At 38.8% G+C, this 25,300-nt stretch overlaps 1 protein-coding gene across 1 annotated transcript; it reads right to left on the minus strand.

Annotated features, from left to right (window-relative positions):
* Positions 1-60: 60 nt before the first annotated feature.
* On the minus strand, positions 61-24,944 carry LOC132784566 (3-hydroxy-3-methylglutaryl-coenzyme A reductase). Its single transcript, XM_060790251.1, is given in 7 exon segments — positions 61-563; positions 624-2,246; positions 2,312-2,769; positions 2,771-2,888; positions 3,555-3,642; positions 3,999-4,471; positions 24,254-24,944. Coding segments are annotated over 6 exon segments (2,760 nt in total). The 5' UTR covers positions 4,399-4,471; positions 24,254-24,944; the 3' UTR covers positions 61-490.
* Positions 24,945-25,300: the final 356 nt, after the last annotated feature.

The raw sequence follows: 25,300 nt of genomic DNA on the forward strand, positions 1-25,300 counted from the left end.
TGCTTTGTGTTCCCGCAATCTAAATAATTGTCTGTGGCTATTAAACATTTTATATATAACTAAGTATATATACTTTAATCACTATAACTAATTCGCTTAAGGAATACTTTTTACAAGTTTCGTCGCTTGCACTAGAAATATGTTTTTGTAGAAAAAATAGGCTCATCATCATCATTATCATCATCGTCATCGTCATCGATCATCATTTGCTTATAAACGTATTTAACTAGTATTTTGTGGAAATTGCTAACAACAATGAAAATCCCAGGCTAGAGAAAGAACTACTAAGTTGATAACAACAATTACAAAGGCTGCTGCCAAGTGGCCAAGTGGATTAATTACAAATTATAATAATTACAGTTACTGGTTACTCTCGGCTCTCTTCTCTCTATTACAATTACAAATTAAGCATTGAACACATTAGAATTTAAAGCGCAACCTAAGCCTATATACAGAGGAGGTGAATGGTGATTTGTCCCGTCCACAGGTTTTAGCTGATTGTGCTGCAACTGGAGACGCTCACGTTGAGCGGATTATTGACGCTGCTCACCGCAATGGAAGACCTAAAGAAGGATACGAATTAGCTTGGAAAATAACCAAATTAAATAGCAATCGCCACTCACCGATTGTGACGCATGTGACTCTTGACTAGATCGCTGTTGACCAGCGCAGCCATCAGGCTCAGTTCGCCAGCCATGACTGTGGCGCAGACGATTTGCGCCAGCTTCTTGGCATTGTCGCCGGGATTGCTTGCATGGGCGCCTCGGACGCCCAGCATATCGAGGCAGGCACCTTGACCCGGCAGCCCAGTGCCGCCTCCAACGGTGCCCACCTCCAGCGAGGGCATCGTGCAGGTCATGTACAAATCTTCGCTGTTCTCTGTCCAGCACTCCATGGCCGTCGAGCAATTGCTCGATGTGACATTCTGTGCGGGATCCTGTCCGGTGGCCAAAAACACAGCTGTCACCATATTCGCAGCATGCGCATTATTTCCACCAATGCTTCCGGCCATTGCACTTCCGCCCATATTCTTCAGTTTATTGCACTCCACAAGAGTCTTGGCATCCGTTTTGAGTACGCTGCGCAACGTGGCCGCTGGAATGGTGCATTCGGTGACCACACGCTTGCCACGTCCCTTGATCCAATTGATGGCAGCGGGTTTCTTGTCGCAGCAAAAGTTGCCGCTCAGCGAAATGATTTGCATGTCGGGAAACTGTCGCTTGATGCATCGCAGCGCCATCTCCGCACCCTTGGACACCATGTTCATGCCCATGGCATCGCCAGTGAGTGCCACAAAGCGAATGTACAACTGTGGTCCGTCCATGGCAATGTGACAATCCTTGAGGCGTCCGAAACGAGATGTGGAATCAAACTCCTCCTTGATGAGCTTGTAGTTTGTCTCGTGTTCGATCCACAGCTTGGCCTCGGAGGCGCGTGCCACGCTGGGGAAGCGCACACATGGCGCCCGCGTCATGCCCACATCCTCGACAACAGAGCGCACACCTCGAACCGACAACGCTTTGCATCCGCGATTGGTGGATGCCACCAGCGCACCTTCAGTGGTGGCCATCGGGACATAGTAGCTGACTCCGTCCAGCAGCAACGGACCAGCATAACCCACAGGAATGGGCACATAGCCGAGGACATTCTCGCAGCAGGCGTTCATCACCTTGCGGTAGTCAAAGTGCTGATAAGGCAGCGACTCCAACGAACCTAAACGCACCTTGGCACGTGAGGCAATGATCTGACGACGCAGGCGAATGCCACGCTCGGGATCATCTAGCACCGACTCGATCTTGTACAGCGGACAATGAGTGCCGCCAGCGTTGACAATGGCCACGATTTCCTCGTCAGTTAATGCCTGAGGACCAGTCAATACATGATCCGTTTCATCGGTGGCATTCAGCAGTTGCAGGCATTCCTGGAGTGGACGTGGCGGACGCTTGGGCAGCTCGACGCGTTGTCGCACGATCGCCTGACCATCTGTCTGTGTTGCCACGTTGCTCACCTGCTGCTCCTCGATGCTGAAAAGCGGCAAGCGAGGTGGCGCCTTGATGGCCAACTGTTGTGGCTGTGGCTGTTCCTTCTCCTCCTCGGGTTGCGGTGTGGTCTGCGAGGCCTTGGCCAGGGTGGCTTGACGAAGTTGATCCTGCAGCGGATCGCGTTGATCGAAGCAGATGAATTTGACCACCAACGCAATCAGCACAATGGAGATGACAATGTGATCAGCGCTCATTGTCAGCCATCTGGAAGAGAAAGCAAGTGTTAAAGAAAGCCACTTGGTGTCGCTTCGCATTAATAGTCAACCTACTTGATGATGATGTCGGTGATTTCGCCCGACTCGGTGCGATTGTTGTTCACATTGAGATTCAGCGTGGGCGACAAAGTTTTATCCACCGCATCGTAATCGCTGCTGGTGAACACAACCCGACTATAGATGTGCACAATCATCAGACCTGTGGTCATGATCAGCTTAACACGCTGCAGCACTGGATTCGCTTTCTGCTCCTCCTCGGTCAGCGATTTGAGCAGCAACGATCCCTTGGCACGTTCACGCACTACAGACATATCGACGCCATTGCGTGACAGATCAAAGATCAATGACAAACAGGCGGGATAGAAGGTCATAAAGACCACATAATTGACCAGCACCGAGAGCACGGCAAACATGCAGAGCACCTCAAGGCGCTGCACACCTGACAATGTGCCCACGCCCACCAGCAACGCCTCCACAATGGTGTCCAGCGAAATGGCTGGTCCAAGCAGCTCCCAAGCCACGAGCTATGTTCTGTGTGACCTCCGCTTGGCTGCTGCCTGAGAGCGCCAGTTGAGCGAGGCGGCCAGAATTGGACAGATCGATGACCAGCAGCAGAAAGAAGAGCGCATCTCTGCCAAAAGAAGAAAGTAGGTTAAAATAACAAATGTTTTTAAATTTGCATTAATTTAATTATTTTATATTTATGTATTTTCCCCCCCCTTATCGATGCTTTACTGTATTATCTATAATAACAATCTCTTCCGCCATTAAATTTCAAATTATTGCCCAATTGTGCTCAAAGAAAAGCTAAGTGCTACAATAGAATTCCACTCTACAAAGATTTGATTGAGTGTGCACACAAAAGCTAAGAGCTACAACAAAACTGCACTTCCTCTGCATAGCGAATTTAATAGAGTAGGAACTTTGAAGAATCCCTTTCTTATTGCACTATGCAGCTCTTAATATTTGGCCTGTCCATTGATTATTTTGATAATCAGTCAGTCGACGAGGTCAAAGAATTGTCAAAGATAATAATACATTCTTGGAGATAAGGAATTTAATTATGTAAAGAATAATGTGCGGCTTCCAGTTAAATATTTGTTTTAACGTCCGGCTAAATATATATTGTATGTTTAATAATTAGCTTTGTTGCAGAAGTCACATTAAGGTAGGGCTGGAAATAGTTGAAGGTGTGTAAAGGCGAATAAATTTAGAAAAAAATGTGACGGCTGATTGGAAAATCTGATGCCAATTAACTGAAAGTGTGAATTGTTGGCTGCTTGACAGTATAACTCACTTGAGATCCGAGATGTCGCTGCCCAGAAACTTGATGATAGCTGTGGTGAATATGAAGCTGGAGAAGACTGTAAAGAGACCGGCAATGCCTACAAAAAAAAAGGAAGAGAGAGAGAGAGAGAGAGATAAAGATTGAATTGATAATTGAAAGCGAGTCGAGATAGTTGTTGCTACCAAGTCCAATTAGCAACAGAGGTCATATCGTTTAGAGAGGCTGTGAGAAATGCCAACGAGCTAGCGACTGGCCAAACAATGGAGCACATGGCGGACACAGCATTGACCATAGATAGAGTTTTGGATTTGCGCTGGCCAGCAGGTAAACAAAGCATATTCTTCATCGCACGCAGCTAATCAATTGAATCAACACACGCGTCTTCTCTACTCTGTACTCCACTCCACTCCACGCATGACGTAATCCTCTCCAGAAAGCGAGTGGGAAACTTACCTAGCACATATTTCGAGCCCAGGCGATGCAGACTGCAGAATTGATAGTAACAATAGAGCACCGCCGTGCAGCGCACTATCGTCATAAGGATCACATCGGCGGCATTGTATTCCGCCTCGAGACCATCACAGGATTGACTCCAGCCATGGCAGGGTCTATGGCGACTCGATGTGGCCGATGGCGGGGCCATAATGGGCGGCGCAGCTGGCCCATTGGGCACCCCAGCTGTTGCTGTGGCTGAGACTGTTGCTGTTGTTGTTGCGGTGGCCGCCGCTGCGTCCAGTGTGCTGGTCTTGTCGACGGTTAGCATGCAGGCGGTGATGGTGAGCAGGGCGACAATGACCTCCCAGGGATGTGAGGCGCAGAATTCGCCATGGGCACGAAACAGACGTCCAATCATCTTGGCTGCCGCAGCTCCACGCAATCTGCTCGTCCAGAGCTCTTTACCAAATGCAACTATGGCTGGCAGCTAGCTAAACCGAAAGGAGGAGAGAACATAAAATCGACGTCAGTTTTGTTGATTTCCAATTACAATAAATATACATATATTCTTTACAGGAGGCAGGTCAACTTGCCACACGCTTAACATAATCGTTGGGCATTAACGCCGCTCAAAGGCAGCATCAGCAGCAGCAAAATTAACAACTAAAATAACAAAGTTTATCGATTGCCGTTGACACATTTCAGACGTGGGGAGGCGACGATAACGAGCGACCCCAAAAGCCGATTGATGGCAAGAACAACAACAACAGCAAATATAAAAGACGCAAAACAAAGCCCAGAATATGGTTAGAAGATGCCTGACAACTGTATCTGTTCGACAATTAGATACCCTGCAGTAGTTTGTTCTCTATTTTCACAGCAGCAGCTTTGACATTTGACTCAAAATGGCGCGCCTGCTGTAAGCTGTGACAATCGATAATCGATAGAGTTCTAACGAAATACAAATGATCTAGCCTCACGCTCTAAAGCTGCCTGTTACAACACTGATGTTGCTATCGATTATAATGTCGTTAGCTTGTTTGAAAGTGTAAATTGAATGCGTTTTTATTAAGTGCGGCCATTAAGGATAAAAGCCTGAGAAATATTTAAATGGATTACAATGACGTGCCAAGATACGAAATTAAATTATTAAATTTATTTTAAAACAGCTTGCATATTAAGTTCAGCTGTTCCAAAGCGTTGATACGCAGCAGCAGCTTTGTTACCAACGGCAGTTAATAGCTTGGCCATTATGCACACGCATATAATTGTTATTGCCATTCATTTAAATACCCTGCCGAAGACACTTTGTGCAAGCTGTTGCTACCCACGCGAGACACCGCAGTTAACAGTTTTGCCAAATGAACCTATATACCCCACTTGAGCGAGGGTAGCAAAAGCAGGAGGGCAACGGCTGTAACTTGCTCTGCTTGTTATTACACTAAGCGGATTTGATCGCGTCCTTGGGCAATCATTGTGCGTCTCCTCTGACTTCCCCAATTCCCCAGTTGGCTTTCCTGTTGCCCTGCCCACTGATTGATGGCCATAAGCCAGCCAAAACGCAGAGGCAGAGACAGAGGCTGAGAGATGTGCGCCTACTCGCAGTACATCCGCATGCCTACGCCTGCCTTAAGCTCTCAGTTTGCTTTGCTGCTGTCCCCGGCTTAATTAAGCCAGGCGATGCCATTGCTTGGCACTTCGCACTTGGCAGTTGGAATCTGGCTGAACGATCGTCGTCTAGCAACGTGCTCCGCATACACGAATCCATCCTTCTCTCTCTCTTTGGCCAGGCGCCATAAATATGTATATTGAAATGTGTGTCTGAGTTTTCAACTGCAACTGCAACTCTGACTGCATCATCGTCTGAGACTTGCAATTGCAATTGGTGGCATCTGCCCCGGCATCGGCATCGACATCGACATCGGCATCTGTTGCTCTGTCTGAGTTTGAGTTATGTGCTGCTCCAAGTGCCGTTGCTTATCGCCCCGTCTCATAAAATATATGCGTACGTATATAAATATGTTTGGTGCTGCACTTCAAGCAGAGCAGAGCACTCGAGGAACAACGAGCCATGTTTCGGCTTTCTGTTGTAACCTGAAGCCTTTGGCCATAACAGCCAGCTGTGGGGTCGAGCCATCCTGTGAGCATTGTTTATGCACCAGCGTATGCACATATGTAATAAATATAAATTCAACGCCACTCTGTAATTATCTTTTAAGATACCAGAAGATTGAATACGCTTTCTCTCGCTTAAGGGCAGCGTCGCTTAACGGCCACACTTTACTGTGTCTTAACGGTCGCATACAGGAATAATCTTTAATGCAAAACCATAGAAAACTTCAGAAAAAAATAATGTGGGTTGCTTTATCTAGCTTCTTTTCTATATTTTTTTGCATCTCAGTTGAGGCCCTTAAGTGAGGTATTGTTAACGCACAGCTCTTAAGACTTAAAATTGAGTTAAACTTAGAATCAAAGGTTGTTAATAATGTAAAAGTATAGCAAACTTTTCTTCTTAAGACAAAAGTGTGAATATGTTATATAGAAACTGCAAAAGTAATGATATACATAAGTTTCCTCTAGTTTTTTTTCGCTTAGCGGCATATACTTTTCATCCCAATTGAGGCCCTTATGTGAGGTATTATAAACGCATAGCTCTTAAGTTAAATTGGAGTTAAATTTCGAATAAAATATTACAAAAAGAATATGCTATTAAAGTAAAAGATGAATAAAAATCTTTACTTCTCAAGCTCACCACATTGCTTTGCTTATTAAGACAAAAGTTTGAAGTGAAAGTAAAGAAAATATAGAAATAATGAGGTAAATTTCATTTCTTATATTTTATTCACTAATCGGCATATACTTTTCGTCCCAATTGAGGCCCTTAAGTGAGGTACTATAAACGAATAGCTCTTAAGACTTAAAGTGGAGTTAAACTTAGAATAAAATATGGCTATTCAAGTAAAAGAAGCACAGAAATCTTTACTTTTCAAGCGTTACACATTGCTTTGCCTATTCACAACAATCATGGCCAGTCTACATTATTTTCATAGAGTAGAAGAGTTTACGAATTTTGGGGTTGCACGAGGAAGGAAGAGGGAAGGGTGTCGCGGCGAGGGGCAGCAGAGCGTCTGTATCGATCGTAAAAAAGTGCTCTGGATAAACAACGATCCCCATTTTGAACTGACACTGTAAACGTTGCTCTTTTTTTTTTTATTTGCTGTGGCTAAAATGAAATTCATTGTAATTGCCCCCGTTACTGCCGCTCGAAACTTTTCGGGATTCAATATACACATTTTTATTATGGCAACGAAGTCAAGCACACACCGAGGGGCCCCTGAAAAAGGCCAGGGATGAAAGAGTAGATCAAGATCACGATAATATTGACGTGAACAAGTTATGTTCACATAGAATCTATATTGGGAGTATCCCAAGTAAATCTGGAAATACATATTTTTTTTTGTATTCAAACCATTGTCAGTGAGCACACAATGTAAAACTGAAATATTTAAGTGCCTAGCTAGAAATATAATTTGTTAAAAATGAAATCCATTTGCATCGAAACAAAAGAATCCCAAAAACATTGGCATACTATATTTTATGAAACTCACATGAGAAAATTAAGTATAAACAGTGTGAAATACACTTGAATCCCGATGAGTTCCAATGAATGGACTGTAATAGATCACTTGCTATTCGATTTTTCACAAAAACACAATTGCAATTAGTTTCGATTGCGATGAGGCAAAGTTTAAACAAACTTTAAAATATTACACAATGTAATAATAGGCAAAACTTTTAATATAAAGTGTGGAATTTCAAGATGAATTCAGTTTTCAGATTGTTAAGGTCGCATTAATTCTATTACCTTCGATTATCTAATTCGTATTCCATACTTTGCCCTTCGATTTTTTATACCCGCTACCCATAGGGTAGAAGGGTATTATAACTTTGTGCCGGCAGGAAATGTATGTAACTGGTAGAAGGAGGCATCTCCGACCCTATAAAGTATATATATTCTTGATCAGCGTCAACAGCCGAGACGATATAGCCATGTCCGTCTGTCCGTCTGTCCGTCTGTGTGTCTGTCCGTCTGTCCGTCTGTCCGTCTGTCCGTATGAACACCTAGATCTCAGAGACTATAAGAGATAGAGTTATAATTTTTTTTCGACAGCATTTGTTATGTTTGCACGCAGATCAAGTTTGTTTCAAATTTTTGCCACGCCCACTTCCGCCCCCGCAAATCAAAAAAATCGAATAACAAGCGTAAATTTAAAGCTAGAGTTGCGAATTTTGGTATATACAATAATTATTATAGTAGTTATGATTCCTGAAAATTTGGTTGCGATCAGATAAAAATTGTGGAAGTTATTAAAGAAATACTTTTGTATGGGCAAAAACGCCTATCTACTAGGGCTCTAAGTTGCTTTGGCCGACAATCTGGTACATTGTGCCGTCTATGGTATATTTTGAATGGTGTGCAGTATCGATATACCAAACATACCATTCGGTATATTTTTAGTATTTTTTTTAGTATTTTCGGTATATTTGGAAAATAATACCGCAATATTTTGCCCTTATTAAAAATGGGTAGCGGGTATCTCACAGTCGAGCACACTCGACTGTAACTTTCTTACTTGTTTTTTTGGTTATTTCTGGGGGACTTTTGTTGAAGTAATAAACACTTTCAAGAGAATTCGCAATGCATATATTATACAAACTGGCTGGGTCTTATATGTTATATGTACTTAGCGTCACACAGATCAAATATTTACATACTGTCACACAACTGACGATTGGAATCTTTGACGCTTTGTATTCCAAAGTCATTCATCAGTTCATTTCCCGTCTCTGAACACACAGCATTTTAAAGAGTTGACTTCATGTAAAGTTATTTGCTTAAAAGTTTTGTAAACTTCGCATGGCAATTCATCATCATCAATTTGTTCTACTAAAATATTAATGAATTGCATTCGATCAGAGTGATTTAATAAGGGAGTTCACTAAGCACTGCAATGAATACTAAATGAGCAAAGGAAATGAAAGCTTAATATAGATAGAAATGAAATCTGAATTGGAAATGTGTTTTTAATGAGAAAGCGAATTCATTGATGCAAAATGATCACTCATCAATAAACCTAAAAATTTTTTATTGAGTATCTTGAACCTATGATCTCATTTTTCTATTACAACATTAAGCTAGATGCCAAGTACAATCCGCATTCAATAAAAAGAATAATAAAAAAGCGTCTACTAATTTCCATTTCCTGCACATAATTAAGAGCTGCAAAATACTGGAAAATTGCATGAGGAAAAACCAACAATAATATTTTCATTTGCTACTTGCTGTTCTGTCTATTGTTGCAAATGCGATTGCTATTGTTGTTTCTGCTGTTTCGTTATTATTGTTGCTCTTAAAAGATCATCAAGTTTAGAGTATTAAAGCATTGACAAGCTACAAATTGCCGACGGCACGCGGAAAGAGAAAGGGAAAGGGAAAATGCAAATCAACATACAAAATTACGAATATAGTTTTTCCTATTTTCATTTCGAATTTTTATTTTGGTTTTGTTTACGCTCGCATTACACACATTTTATATAGTATAAGGCGCCGCTGGAACTAAAGGAAAACAACATCAACTATTTAATGGCGAAATGTTTAAACTTAGCGATGGCAGATGGAAGAAGAAAGAAGCAGAACATCAAAACTGTGTGTGTTTCGCATTGTTTTGCATGTTGTTTTTTGTTGCTTCTGGTTTACATTTGAAAAGTACTCGCCAAACGGATGTTGCGCTCGACCTCAACCTTACCACCAAGCAGCCCCCCAAGTGGGTGAATGGGCAAAAGAGAGAGATAGAGAGAAGAGCGGCGAGCAGGGAGAACTTCAGCAGGCGAGACCGTGATGGCAGCAGGCGTAAACAAAGGCCGGTCAAAAAAAAAAGAAGAAGAAAAAAAGAACTAAAGAGCAGCAGAAACAAAGCGCCGCAAGCAGGCCAAAAGCAGAGCAGTGAAACACTTGAATGTGATAGACTATGAGTTACCCTGTGAATGCAAGTTTTATAGTTCAAAAGCGAGCAATCGAAATTTGAGGTCTTCTCTGTGATTGGGTTTTCTTTTAGTGGGATTTTTTTCCCCACAACGAATGCTTGATTAGATTGATATCTTTTTAGCAACTTCTTCAAAAATTTATGATTTACTTTAATAGACTGTGCATTTCCCACATTTTTAGTATGTTATCAATTCGTTTTAAAATGTAGAACTCTAAATTAAATTGTGCATTTCCCACATTTCGATTACTTTTATCAATTTATATAGTTTATAATTTAAAATGTACAATTCAATAATAAAATGTGCATTTCCCACATTTTTATTGTTTTGATTTATCTTAATTGTTTGATGTCGTATGCCAATAGCATTCTTTGATTTATATTAATTGAATCGACAGACTGAAGCATGACGGTAAATCAATATAGGGTCTGAATATGTATACAGCCATATCTCACTTAACGGCCACAACTGGGACCGCTAAAACATGAGATGAGAAGCAGAAACAACAGCATCTTATTGCATTTTCTAAACTTTTTCATTATTTAAATTTGTTATTGTGGCTGTTAAGCGTCTAGAGCATGCTGCTAAGTGAATTTTCGTACTTTTATGTAGTGGCCCTTAAGTGAAAAGAACGTTGGTGTTCATTACAGTGTCGTAAATGCCTAGTACTTTAGCAAATTTATTAAACTTTCCCATTATTTTCTTTGTTTTAGTGACCCTTAAGCGAGTTCAGGACGCCGCTAAGTGAATTTCCCTACTAAATACATAGTGACCATTAAGTGAAAAGAACGTTAGCGTTCATTAGAGTGTCGTAGATGCCTAGATCCCATCTCAAACATTGCCACACAACTATTACACCCCGTGTTGGCCATTTGAAATGCATCGAGGGTATAAACCGACCACAGAACGAGAGCAGGAGGCAAGACCAATTGCTGGCATTGTTATGCCGCTTGAATGGGGGCTAACAGATGTACAAGGCTGCTCTGCCTCCCATGGGGGAGACAAACAAACGAACGAAGCGAACGAACCGAATATTGGTCTCTTTAAAATTCTGCGAAATAAACGCTTTCCCTTTGACAACAGCAACAGCAACAGTAGCTGTGGCAGCTACTCATTAATATGCCCAACAAGTGGCAAGCGTTGCAATTGTCATGCTACCAGGAAGGCAACAGACAGCTAAAGCTTCAGCTGACTGACTCATCAACAACATTGATGACAGCTCATTCCCCAAATGAGATTTATGTTCATTATAATTTCTGGCTTTCCGCGAAATTTTCCCCAATTTTATTTGGCTTCATGCTGTTTTGATCAACTAAGACAATTAACATTCGACTGTTAATTGCAACGGAACGAAGAATTTTTTGTTGTTGTATATTTTTGTTTAACTGCGTATTTTGTGTATTTTTTGGAGGAAAACTGGCTTTTCGTTGTGCAATTTCCACTTGATTAACGTAATCTGTAATCTTTAAAAATAGTTCACCTGCAGTTCGTGCAAAATTCATTTTTCGTCAGCGAAAAAATTTGTGTTTAAGGCCATATTTAGTTTAGCGTCCAAAGGTCAAAGCAAATAATTTCAAGCAATTAACACATGCGAGATGATTTGTTATTGTTTTGATTTGATTCGATACGAAATTTTTGCACATTCATTGCCTCAAGACGTCCGAAAAGTTGTTTCCATCTGTTTATGGTACATTATAAACAAATTCGCTAAGCAAGTGCTGGAAAATTAAAACAATTCGTGTTGTACTTGTAGGAAAGAAAATATTGTGCCAAGAAAAAAACACGCGCCCCACATATTAATTCCAAAGCATGCACAATTAATTTATAACATGGCGTGGACAAAGTGAGGCGCCAAGTGGGCGTATTGAGTGGGCGTGGCGAACATCATGTACGCGCATTAATTGAACCAATCATGCGCATAATTTCTGCGTTTCCATAAAAATGCAAATTTCCTTTAACGTATTTAGCGACAAAGCGCGGAGAGGGGAGGGAAAATAGATGCTGGAACGAAATGGGAAAGGGAAAGGAGTCTATCTATCTACCTAAGTACAATGAGGAAACAGAGGCTAATGAACTTTGAAATAGGCTGAATAGAAAAGGGAAGGATACAGAGTAAATGGAGCAGTTAAATGAGCAATCGATTGGGACAGTGAAAATGGAACGCAAAAGAGAGACTTTAAACGTAACAGTGAAAAGGGCATTAGACTGAAACAGTGAGAAAGAACAGTTAAATAAGCAATCGATTGGGACAGTGAAAAAGGAACGTAAAACAAATAAATTATTCTATGAAATACAAACGGAACAATGAAAAATGCATTATATTGAAACAGTGAGAAGAAACAGTTAAATGGCCATAAAATTGACACAGTGAAAATGGAATGCAAAATATATAAATTTAAGACACTAGGAAGCGGAACAGTTAAAAAGGGCATTAGACTGAAGCAGTGAGAAGGAACAGTTAAATGAGCAACCGACTGGGACAGTGAAAATGGAACGCAAAACAAATAAATTTACCTATGAAATACAAACGGAACAATGAAAATGTATTATATTGAAACAGTGAGAAGAAACAGTTAAATGAGCAATCGATTGGGACAGTGAAAATGGAACGCAAAACAAATAAATGTAAAACACTTAAAAATATAAAAGAAACTGAAAAGGGCATTAGACTGAAACAGTGAAAAGGAACAGTTAAATGAGTTAAAGTGGAACGCAAAACATAAAAATTTTAAACACTAGGAAACGGAACAGTGAAAAGGGCATTAGACTGAAACATGGAGAGGGAAACAAAAAAGCAAATGCAATTAAAAATGTAAGAGGGGAAAGGAAATATTTTATGACAAATATTTTAATAACTCATTTACAATACAATAAAATGATCACTGCCTGTAAATTCCCATACAAATTATCAAAATTTGTTTGCTTTGCGTGGAAACAAGCAATTTCATTGAACAATAGTTTTTATTATGTGCAAAATTCTTAACATCGATAAGGTTTTATATAACTTCAGTATTCTTCTACAAAATGCAGTGAAGGGGATTTTAATACGTCATTTATTTATATTGAATATATATAGTATTTGTTTGCTTTATAAATTAATATAATTAGAGTATATCATCTGTTTTTTCCATAATTTTTACAGCTAGAACAAGGTTCGAAGTCGTGGTATTAGTCATGGAAACGAAAAAGTCGTGTGCTTCAATGTTGTTTTTATAATTCCTCACACACATCGTCGCATATCTATTTCGTGTGGTCGCCTGATAAGGCAACAGACAGACGTACGTATTTATTTATTTTTTGATACAGACCAACTGCATGTAGAATCAATAATAATTGGTTTCGATTTGGCGCCACATTGCTGATTGATGGCAGATTGATGGAAGTCTCATTTGGGGGGAGAATTTCATGTTGCAATCTGGATGTGCATGAGAATCAAATTCTATATTTCGATAGTGGGAAAGTTGTGCTATATTCAACAGCTTGTGTTCTACTTTTCTATGGAACAACTACAACATATGGAGTTAGATAATAAACAATGTCAATGCCACACTCTGCGTATACGTGATGAAATGTGAATTAGAGAACAGGTACTCGCTGCTATAGATTAGCCCAAAAATTGCCAATTGCTGTCGCTTCTTCTACAGTTGTTGGCAGCTTTCCCCTTAACTAGATAAATAAAAGAGTCTATTGGATTTATGGTTCCACTCAGTAACTGGTTCAGTGCGGGATGCATTAAACATGATTGTAAAGAAGATTAAGCTAGACATTAAACGAGTCCGTGATACGAGCAGAGCACAAAAAAACTACTTAATAACTGAAAGAAACTCATTACGAATACCCTGTAAAAGACATGTGTAGAGGGTTTGCTTACTGGAGAGTGAAGAAAGTTTTTGGAGAACTATTAAAGATTTAAATAATACATTTTACAATCTCAACTTTCTATACTACTAAAATCTTGATCAAACTGTGACTGAGAATATCTGCCTAGGGTATTAGCTAGACGATCTCTTTTGCTCTTGTTTTGTTTTGGATTTTTTTTGGGACTGTGTAATTTACAAGTTACTGAAAAAAGTAAAAGTTGTCGCTAAATGACAACGGCAACGCCAACAAGAGCGGGCAAATAAATAAATTCAATATAACGAAAAAAAAGAAATACAAAAATAAAAAAAACAGTTTTACTTTCTACCAAAAATGCGAATAACGCTAATTTGTATGCAATCAAAGCCAAAGCGTGGCACGCCAGGAAAAACTTTGAGCGCCGCACACAAAACTGTAAAGTCAAACAAAACAAAAAACAAAATAAAAAAGGAAAAAAAAAGAGCTCAAGACCAAAATCAAAGCCCCCACAACACATCAAAAGATTGAGGCGTCGTTTTTTGATATTGAAGTTAAACAAGTCTTGAAATTTCCAATTAAAATACATTCAAGTTGTAAAAGAGCCACCCGAAAATAAAATTAAGATGATGATGCTGGTTGAGTCCACGTGTGCCTCGTGTTTGGTTGTGGGGTATTCAAATTGTTGTAAAGGCCGTGTTAATGGGCGATGAAGATATCACATCATCATCATGAACATCATCAACAACATCATTGTCGTCAACTTGATGTTGAGTGGACCAAAGCAATCGCTCTGACATTGACCCAAAAGCGTTGACCATTTATTGATTTGGTTTTCAGTTTTGGGTTTTTATGTTTTCTGTTTGATTTGTTCAGATTCAGATCGTCTTCATTTCCAAGTTAACCAACAAATACAAAAAAAAACTAAAACCGGAACCAATCGCAATGAAATAGAAAGTTTTTCGTCAGTGTCGCTCAACGCTTTGCCCTTTTTGCCAAAAAACACCAACAAAATGGGTCACAAAACGATCGAAATAACGATCTTTGGTGATCGTGTGTGTGAAGCGATCGCGGATCGATCGTTTAGCATTTCGGTTTCATTCAATTCCCGAGCATCTTCAACAGTTTCTCTGTGTCTTTTTTATGGGTAAAACATGTTGCCAAATTTCTAAAGAATTAGCCGCGTTTCAAACCAAAATTTATTTCAGATTTATAAATTTTAAAATTCAGCAATCTGCAAGACTGGTTTAATTTTTGTAGTTTCACGTGTCGCATTATTTCAATGAGATTATTTATGAGCGCAGTCAAGATGTGATATACAATTACGGACATTTTATTAATGAAATGTTTGAATTAACTGCTAGCAAATTATAGATTCTTTATTAAGCAAAAACAAAGAAATTTAATAACAAAATTCAAATATATTCTGGCACTGTTTTTGATAACAGAAAGCGAGTTCAATGAAACTTAAATTTCTAAAAATTATGTTTTACTTCAAGGACGCAATTAAGTGATAGGAAAGTTTTTGTTTCCCATTTATCGAAAACAAAGGAATGCAAATATATTGGAAGCTTATTTAAATAACTAAAAGTAACTCAAATCAAGTGTAGATCCTATTTAAGATGATATTATTAAAGTTCATTTTTAGAATTTATCGAAAACTAAGGAACTTTAAAGTATTTTAATCTAATTTAAATAACCAAATGTAACTCAAATTTAATGATCATATTAAAGATGATATTATTCAATTTTAATTTTCTAATTAAGTGAAAATGAAGAAATTTAAACGTATTTAAAATCTAATTTAAATAACTGAAAGTAACTCAAATTCGGAGATCCTATTTAAGATGATATTATTAAAGTTCCTTTTTAAAATTTATCGAAAACTAAGGAACTTAAAAATATTTTAATCTAATTTAAATAGCGAAAGTAATTCAAATTTGAAGATCACATTAAAGATTATATTATTAAAGGAATTAGGTAGTATTTGAAACTAATTTAAGAAGAAGATTCTATTTAAGATGATATTATTCAATTTTACTTTTCGAATTAAGGGAAATCAAAGAATTTGAAACGTATTTAAAATCTAATTTAAATAAACGAAAGTAACTCAAATTTGAAGATCATATTAATGATGATATTATTAAAGGAATTTAGTAGTATTTGAAACTCAAATTTGAAGATCTTTAAGATTTAAGATGATATCATTCAATTTTACTTTTTAAACTGAGGGAAAATAAATTTAAACGTATTTGAAATCTTATTTAAAGAACTGAAATTTTAAAATTTAATTTTAATATTTAAGATGATCATTTTAAAAATTATGTTTTTAATTTATCGAAAACAAAAAATGCAAATGGAATCTAATTTAAATAACTGAAAGTAACTCAAATTTCAAGATTCTATTTAATATGAGAAATTGTATTTTTAAAATTTATCGAAATCAAAGGAATTTAAAAATATTTGAACAATCAGAAGATCTCAATAATGCTAAAATATAACTACCTCATTCCATAGTTTAAATTTACTTGTACTTCAACTAATCTGCGATCGAATTGCGCATCAAGAAAGCCGCCGATACATTGTGCCAATATTGGAGTATTAAAGTGCACGCGTTGGCATGCCTATAAGTGCGAGTTGGCATGCCTTTAAGTGCGAGTTGGCATGCCTTTGAACGGGGGATTGTAATTGCTAGCAGTGTTGGTTGGCAGTGTTGTAAGATAGTTGCCTACGTAGCATAAATAAATATAAATATGGCAAGCACATCTTTAGTACTTGGAGAGCACTCGCATTTATATGCATAAAGAGATTCAAGTGGCGCTTCCGTGGAGTGTTTGCTTGTTTCATTTAGTTGTGTGTTGTGCTTGAACAGGTCAGGTTGTTGTTAATTGGCTGGCAATGCGGCTTAATTGGCCATTAACACTGACTGCACATAGATACTAGATACTAGAGATACCAACAAAATAAATATCCAAAGTCTTTGTTAAAACAGCAATAGCAATTAACTAAACCATAATTGAAATGCGCTTTGCCAAGGTCTAAGCCACGTTAACTGGCTAACTGGCTGGCACGCGTGGCCAAGTGATCCAAGGCACGCCTTGGGATTTCAGCCAGCATGCAATGCAATGCGTTCCATTGCGATGCGGGTTTTGGGGCCATTTTCTGGTGCCGCGATTCGCAATCACGCTGAGTAAAGTTTTAAGCCAAAGCTGCCTTCATGCTCGGTTACATCGCTCGCCCCCTCTCCTTCTCTCTCTTTCGCATCACAGCCCAAAAAACTCAAATGCGCAAACAATTTCGACATCCTTCTAGTCACACACCCCCCTAAACACACACACACTCATCGTTATGAAGCGTCATCATAACATCACGTCATTATCATCATCATTGCCCCTCTATCATCGCAATCATCATTATCATCATCATCGTTGTTGTTGTCTCTGTCGTTGTTGTTGTCATCGCAAAGTGGTCGAGTTAGTGTTCGGCTCGTTGCCTGTCTGTCTCCGGCTTCAGTTCTCTAAATTTGAATTTTAATTTCCCCGTTAAAAAGCGCAACAAAAAGCGGCGCCATTAATAATAACATACTATCAGATACCCTACAATTATGCCCATGTGCCCAAAGGTTATAAAATGCTATTTTATGGGTGCACACAACTGAGAGACAGCGAGACAAACTGCCAACTAAAAATTAAGTGCAATATATTTGTGCATTGATTTGTGGCCACTAAAAACACATAATTTGTTTATGCGTTCGGTCATTAATATGTACAAATAATGGCAACCAATGAAATACAGTGAAGAAAGCTTGCACAGGAATATTTGGAATAACAAAAGTTTTCTATAGGAATCCTATCCAAGAAGAATGCACAAACTCCTCTTTTGCTTTTATACTAAGTACATAAATATAAACGAGCGAGAGAGAGAGAGAGAGCTTTCCAAACTTCGTCTTCTTACGTTGCCTTTTCCTAAATCGATCTTTCGATAACATTTCTTCACAGTGTTGGTTAACATAAAAAAGAAATACTTCTGTTACTTTACAGAGGCTATCGCTGTTATTCTCCATTTAACATTTTAAATGTACTAAATACTAAATCACGGTAGTATTTTTGAAATTATAAAACAATTTTCAATTTTATTTAATTTTTTTAATTATTGATAGCTCCTACACTCAGTCTGGCATACCTCTCCTAGCTACACTCCAGGGTATTGGGCACCACAAAAAAAACCCATTGATGTTGTCGACAACGCCATCAAGTCTCTGATGTTTGCCGGATGCAATTTCAATTTCCAATCACATTCATATTACACGGCTGCATGGTTGCGTCTGGATTAAAGGCTAACCATTCCCACCTCTACCGCTACCTCTACCGCCCCAATTCGTGTCCTTAGCAATCACTTTTGCCACTTTTAACGCAAAATTGATTCCATGTGTGGGTTAGTTGAAAAGTTGCCAGGATTATGTCGTGCCAGCTGCTCCCCATCCAATTGAGCATAAACAAATTCGAGAGTGCGAATAGGTGGAAAAACATTATAATACATAATACACATTCATATATGTATAATGATGGGATGAAAACAAAAACAGCGCATGCAATACGAAGAATCGCAGATGAGATGAGTCATCAGTTGTCTATAAATCGAGCAAAGTGATTACTCGACGCGCAACTTTCTAGGAATCAACTAGACTTTTTAATATATACGAGCAACAATTCGGTTTTCCGAATAAGAATATACACAGATCCATCAATTCGACATTTTCTAATGAACAAAATGATGTAATGAAAGCACATTAAATTCATTGAAAAGAAGTGTTGTCATTAATCTAAAACTATTTTAGTATAAATATATATTTATAAAAAATGTAAATCCATTAATATAAATCTATTATTAATAATCAAGAATAAGCTCCAATAAAATGCTTTTGATTACGAATAATCATTAATAATTTCTAGACTAATGCCATATATTACCCATCAATGTATATCAATAACGTTGCCTTGTTTACTCCTTCAACTTCTTTGGCAACCCCCAAGTGGCTTGTACATCCGTACGTATACGTAATATTATAACAGCCTTATCTGCTTGTGTGCAATATCCGCTTGCCGGAAAATGCTGCTCATTAGGAAATTAATGAAATCAAAGTCAAGGGAATTTCATAAAATTTGCTAAATAATTTGTGGCACGTGCACGCCAGGCTCAACACCAAACACACACACACACAATATATCCAATATATTGGCCATAATATTGGCAAGGCCCAACAACAATAATTGTTTGGCTTTGAAGTTTGATTATAAAGCCAGTGTGAGGGTCAGCTCAATGCATCGACAACAACGACGACGACGACGACGAGTTTGTTTATAAACACCATGTTGATGTTGTCTGCGCCTCTAGACCAACCACAACAACAACAGCAGCAACAGCAACCACAACATGAACAACAACCACAATAACAATTAAAACAACAGCAGCAACTACAACTACTAAGCCCAACATCGAGTGTAGTTCAAACATTATGCGTTTGTGCAATATTTGCGAGACCTTTTGGTAAAAGGCCGCTCGTTGAGAGCTAGCCAAACAAACAGACAGACAAACAATCAAACACACACACACACACACGCATGGCTAGCATACACATACATTCCCATGCAAAGAAGAACGTGTGTAGTTGCTTAATAGAATTATGCATGCCTTGCATTAGATGCGAGTGAAAAGGAGACGGAAAGAGAGAGTAATAGGAAGAGTAAGAGTAAAGCAGTGCTCTCGCTCTCGCTCTGCAATCTCGGTAGCAGCAGCCATTTCTTTTAGTGCTTCTTCTTCCACTCATTGTCAGTATTAGTTCAATATTTGTCTTTCTCTCTGTGCGTTAACACACGTGCATCATGCCAACAAAAGAAGAAGCAGCAGCAGTAAGCACAGTGGTGTAACTAGTAGATAAAATATGTTCTTAATGAAAATAAATAATTTACATAAATTAATATATTTAAAACATTAAACGAAGATATTTATTATATATAGCTTGCGCAAATGGAAATTTAAAGTGAAGCCAAAATCAAAAACAAAATAACAAAAACAATAGAATATTGTATGCATATTTAAATTCGTAGCCTCAATATATTGCACCACCGTGCAACGCTGACGTTGACAGCGCTGTCGTCTGCTGTTTGGCCCATGCAAATAACAACATGAAACGACGACGCGACGCGACGCGGTGGCAGCAACAGCGGGGCAATAAAACATGCGGCAAACTCATGTGACATAGACAACTTGGCAGTCACTAGACACTAGACTAAATGGCCGAAGAGGCGGAGGAGGGTGGTGGGGCTGCTCCTCAGTGGTCCGTTGCAATTGCATCCGCTGTGCGTGCGTGGCAGAGACCAGCGAACCATGGCTGCTCATATGGTGCGTACGTGAGCTAAAAGAAGAGGTGGAGAGAGAGAGCAGGAGAGAAGACGCAGGGAAGGGAGAGTTGGCCACTTGAGTTGGAAACTTGATTATGCCATTTGCTGTACACCAATATATACGATAATCGAATTGCGCTCGTTTTCAGTTGCATTTCATATTCGTTGTTGCTGTTGTTGTTGTTGTTGATTTTTGGGCGCGGAATGTTGCGTTTTGCGTTCGTGCCTAAGTCCATTTGGTAGTCGCAGCCTTACCTAAGCGTTTACACCTATTAACAAGTCATCAGCATGCATGACGGTCAACAGCAATTTGGAGTGCCAATTGCAAGTGGCGTATAAAGCAGTTTGAGTCAAAGACAACAGACAACTTGGCTAGCTTGGATGGCTAACTGGCTGGCTGGCACTTGATGAACCCTGAACATGAAAACACATTCGACAGGTTTTTCTTTTTTTTGGGATGTGCAACCTCTTTAAAGCGAACCCGGTGCTTATCTTTAATCAAAGATTTGCATAAGCCAAGAGAGTCAACATAGTCGTTGTGGCTGCTGATGCGGGTCTAATAACCATAAACTTTAATATGTTTATGGCAGCAGCTGTGTATGTGCTTGTGTGTGTGTAGCAGGTGTGTGTTAGTGTGTGTATTCATATTTGCATTACAAAGTCAATTTAAGTGTTCCCCTCCTGTGTGCTGTTGTTTGCCATTGAGCTGATTTGATCGAACATCAATTTAATTGCGCTATTTTTATGGCCATAAGCGTGTGAACACATGTATGTATGTATGTATGTGTGTATGTGTGCACCCAGCCAGGCAGTACTTCTTTGTTTGCTATTGTGGCCTGGCCTTCGCCTTGGATGTATCGGAGCTCGAAAGGTGATCGAATCCGTCTATCGATATCACAAGAGTTGCCGCCTCTGTCCGACCGCCAATTAGCACATATGTATGCTACAACTTATTAGTGATGCAATAAATTCGATGTTTTCACACACTCTTGTCGATCAATTTCAAATACTATTTGCAAAGTTTTGTATCGATGACACATTTTTGCTTTTTTTTTGTTGGTTGTGTTCAGCACTTAACTGCTGCCTGCGGAATTTACAGTAATAACACAAAAAAATGTCATGGCGATGATGATGTTATTGATTATTATCATTATGAAATTGTAGCTCAAGTTGAAATTCGCGCGCACGCGTTTTGAATACGCGACATTTGCTAATCGCGCAATCATCAACAGCGTAGCTGTTGCTAGCATAGCGCGCATATCAAACACACCAACATGACAAATGGCTGCACACACACACACGCACTCACACTTGCAGAGCCACTCTCTGCTTGCGTGCGAGTAAAAAACGCGCGCAAGTCGCGCGCGAGTTTAACACAGAGCTTTGCTTGCTTGTTGTTGTTGCTGCTGCTGCTGTTGTTGTGGTTGTTGTTGGCAGGTGGTGAAGAGAAAGTTTACCAACATTGAAACAACTTTTTGTGGTTGTTGTTGCTCAAGCCCGAAAAAAATCAAAACTAAGCACTACAACAACAGGCAACGGACAAGAAATGCCATGCAATAAAAGTCGAAGAAGAAGCGCCAGCAACAACAACAAAAATTAACTTAAACTGGGGGAAGCAGCAAACGCGGGCAGCGCAGCGCAGCGCAAGCGATTATGAAATCGCCGCCAATGGAATTCGAATCAATGTAAATATGTAGGCTGTACGTGTATTGAAGAGTGTGAGACTCTGTGTATGTATGTATGTGTGGGGCGTGCAGCTTGACTTTGGCTAACTCTACAAAAAAAAAAAAACTCTTTCGCAATATTTTCAACTTACGAAGCGAGAGCATCGAAAGCGAAACGAGGCCTGGGCTCAGCTCTCTTCAGCAATGCGGCAACTTGGACTGGATTGGCTTTTAATTGAATCACACATACACATACACATACACATGCAACACAGACAAACAGGCATGCATAAGTATTGTGTATATACAGTTGGTTGTTGGCCACATAACGCACCCAGCGGCGAGTAGGAAGCGACAACGCACTTGATATGAAGTGTTGCTATTGCTGTTCGTTGTTGTTGTTGCTGCTGCTGTTGTTGCTGGAGTTAATGCCACAAATGCTGCCTGCGGCTGTGTGGCATTTTTCACTTTTGCTTTTAATAGCAAGCGAGACAGTGAGACGCGGACAACGAGACAACGAGAAGAGACAGAGAGACGGAAAGACAGATCGTCTGACTGCAATGCAAGTTGCATTTTGGGAATGCTTTTGTTTTTGTTGTACTCGTAGATACCCTGCATTGCACTGCACGCAGTCGGGCATGTCGACATCGAAAAAGAAAGCAATGCGCGTGATTGCAATTTGACCCTCAATTGTGACTTCGAGAGTAAAAAGCAAGGTCAACAGTTAATAGAAGGGAATAATTTCATTTTACAATCTTTTGTGTTCAAAGTATGAAAGTTATAGCTTAAAAATTGCATTATCTTAACATTTAAGTTAACTAGCTTAAGTCTAGACACTTAAGTAGCTTCATCAAATATTATATGCAGTAAAAGTTTCATATGAGAGATATGCAACTAGAAATTTTGCATTTTAAGTTGTTGATCCTTATGATCTCTTTTGCACAAAGACAAATTGTTAAACTTTAGAATCAAGCAAAGTTAAACGATTGCTATAAATTTAAGTCGTAAACAAAAACTAACAAAGTTCTGAATCTCTTTAGTACAATTTCGTAAAATAAATCAAAAACCATAACTAACAAAGTCCTGAATCTTTTCACTCCCTTCTTTTAGTTATTATATTATTTTGTAGAATAATTAACATTTACATTTAAATAAATAATTTTCAGTACTATTTTATAAAATAAGTCAAAAACAATAACCAACAAAAGTACTGAATCTCTTCTGAACTAATAAATCTTTTTTATGCATACTTCTTTTTTCCAACCATTTAAAAGTAAATTAAAAGGATGTTGAAATATTGAAATAAAATATAGGGAATATGAAAAAATGTATCATTTTAAATTATAGCATCAAAAGTAACAGTAAAATAATCTTTGAATACAATGCAAATGTAAAATTCAATTTAGGAATTTCAAATGAAAACACAAACTTCAGAAAAACAGGCCAAATTATTATTATACCGAAGTGCAGGGTATGCTTGTAGCACAGCATGCTGCATGTTAAACTCTCGTAGTTGGTTTTTCTTGAATTTTTTAAATTGCCGCTCTAGACATAACTGTAAGCTGAATGAACGTGGTGCAGCAGCGAGACGCTGTCTGTGCCAGATGTCGCTCATTTCATTTAGTGGCACCAAGGAAATCAACTGGCCTGACATTGATGTGAAAGAGGAGAGAAAGAGAAGAGAAGAGAGAGGCACGACTTTCGACGCAACGTTCGATGTTCGACAGTTGCAGGAAATGGGGAAAAAGTTAACAGCGCAACAGGATACAAGTGCCCAGGACAACGCAGGCGGCAAAAGCCGAAGGCACACATTTCCAATCCCAATTCCAAACCCAATCTCAGGCACCTTCTGTGTCCTCATTTTTTGTTTATCGGCACAATGAAAATGCGCTTGCCATTGAAAATGAAAAAAAAAATATGTTCGACGCGTTTCGAGTGCTTCGAGTGCGTGAGAGCGAGATGCAAGGCGGAATTGAACTGCTCTGCTGCATTTACAATAGCAAAAATCAGACACAAGTAAAAAAAAAAATGAAGGGCCACTCAAGAAGAAGAGAGAGAGAAAGTTGTTTGTGGAACATGCGTTGCACATGTTGCGTAGCCCGCAGCGAGCAGAAGAACTTTGTGATAAGAGGCGAGCAAGCAATTATTTTAGTTGATTGCTTTCATTAAATTGCATAACTAACCAAAACACCCACTAAAATGACAATAGTAATGATGAGTATTTAATAAAAATGTAAACTTTGCCCAATTGGGAAACTAGCATATGTTGTTCCAATTGGATCAATTTTACTCCAATAGGCAACCGCAAAATAACATAAATAGAACTAACCTCGCTTTTGCAATGTTCAAAAACTGTCACCAAGAACAGTCGCCGAGAACAGTTGCGATCTCTTCAGCTGTCGTTTGTCGCGTCGCTTTTGTCAATTGTTAACTTAATAAATGCAAATTTATAAAGCCGCGTGCGTTAATAGTGTGGTGATAATTTATTCCCCGTTGGCAACACACAAAACTCACTCACAAAACTAACTTGTTTTCACTTGAGTTATGAAGTTATTCTTGCATTTAATGAAGCACACAACAACTTTGCGCTTATTCTTGTTGGTTTTGTTTATTTTTTGGCCACAACATAATTGGCCAACAAAATGTATAACAATTTATATAATAATCACACTGGTCATTGTGCATACGCGTTTTCGATTTCGTTTTCTATTTTGTTTAAACTATCAAAAGTGTTACTTTTTTTATTGTGTGTTGCGATGCGGGCTCTCTTTCTTTTCTTTCCTTTTCTTCTTTTTTTGGTTTATTGGTTTTTGTTGCTACACGCACTTTGGCTGATTGTTCATTTACTATTTACACGGTCTGAGCACTAGCTGGAGCGATTGAAGAACTTGCGGTTTGGCCGTTTATTAACTATCTGACGCGTTTATATCCTTTTTGTTCACGTTTATACAAAAAATTTTGTTGCAAATGCCAATCGTGTATATTTTGTGCCGTGAACGACGACTTTCACACTCAGCTGTTTTCGTTGAACTGAACTCAAAACGCTGCGCGTAAACAGCTGATTGCCTTTAACATCGCGCATAACAGCAGTTGACATAACATTTGCAGCACTGTTATTAACAGTTAGCCAAGTCAGCAAGGCATGAACTATTTCCAATATATTTCAATTTTAACTATAGGGTCTGTTTGTAAAAATTGCATTTTCTATGCAATAACAACGCAACTGTAAGATTGTAAACATTTAATAGCAGATAAATCTGACGAAATAACGAATTAATGTTAAGAGAAGCGCTGCCAGATTGCTGTATAGCAGTCGGTTTGTGTCTTGGCTGAACATGTTATTTTGAATGAAGTTAACAGTTATTAAATACCAAAT

The sequence above is a fragment of the Drosophila nasuta genome, chromosome 2R, assembly GCF_023558535.2.
Source record: "Drosophila nasuta strain 15112-1781.00 chromosome 2R, ASM2355853v1, whole genome shotgun sequence".
NCBI classification, from domain to species: Eukaryota; Metazoa; Arthropoda; class Insecta; order Diptera; family Drosophilidae; genus Drosophila; species Drosophila nasuta.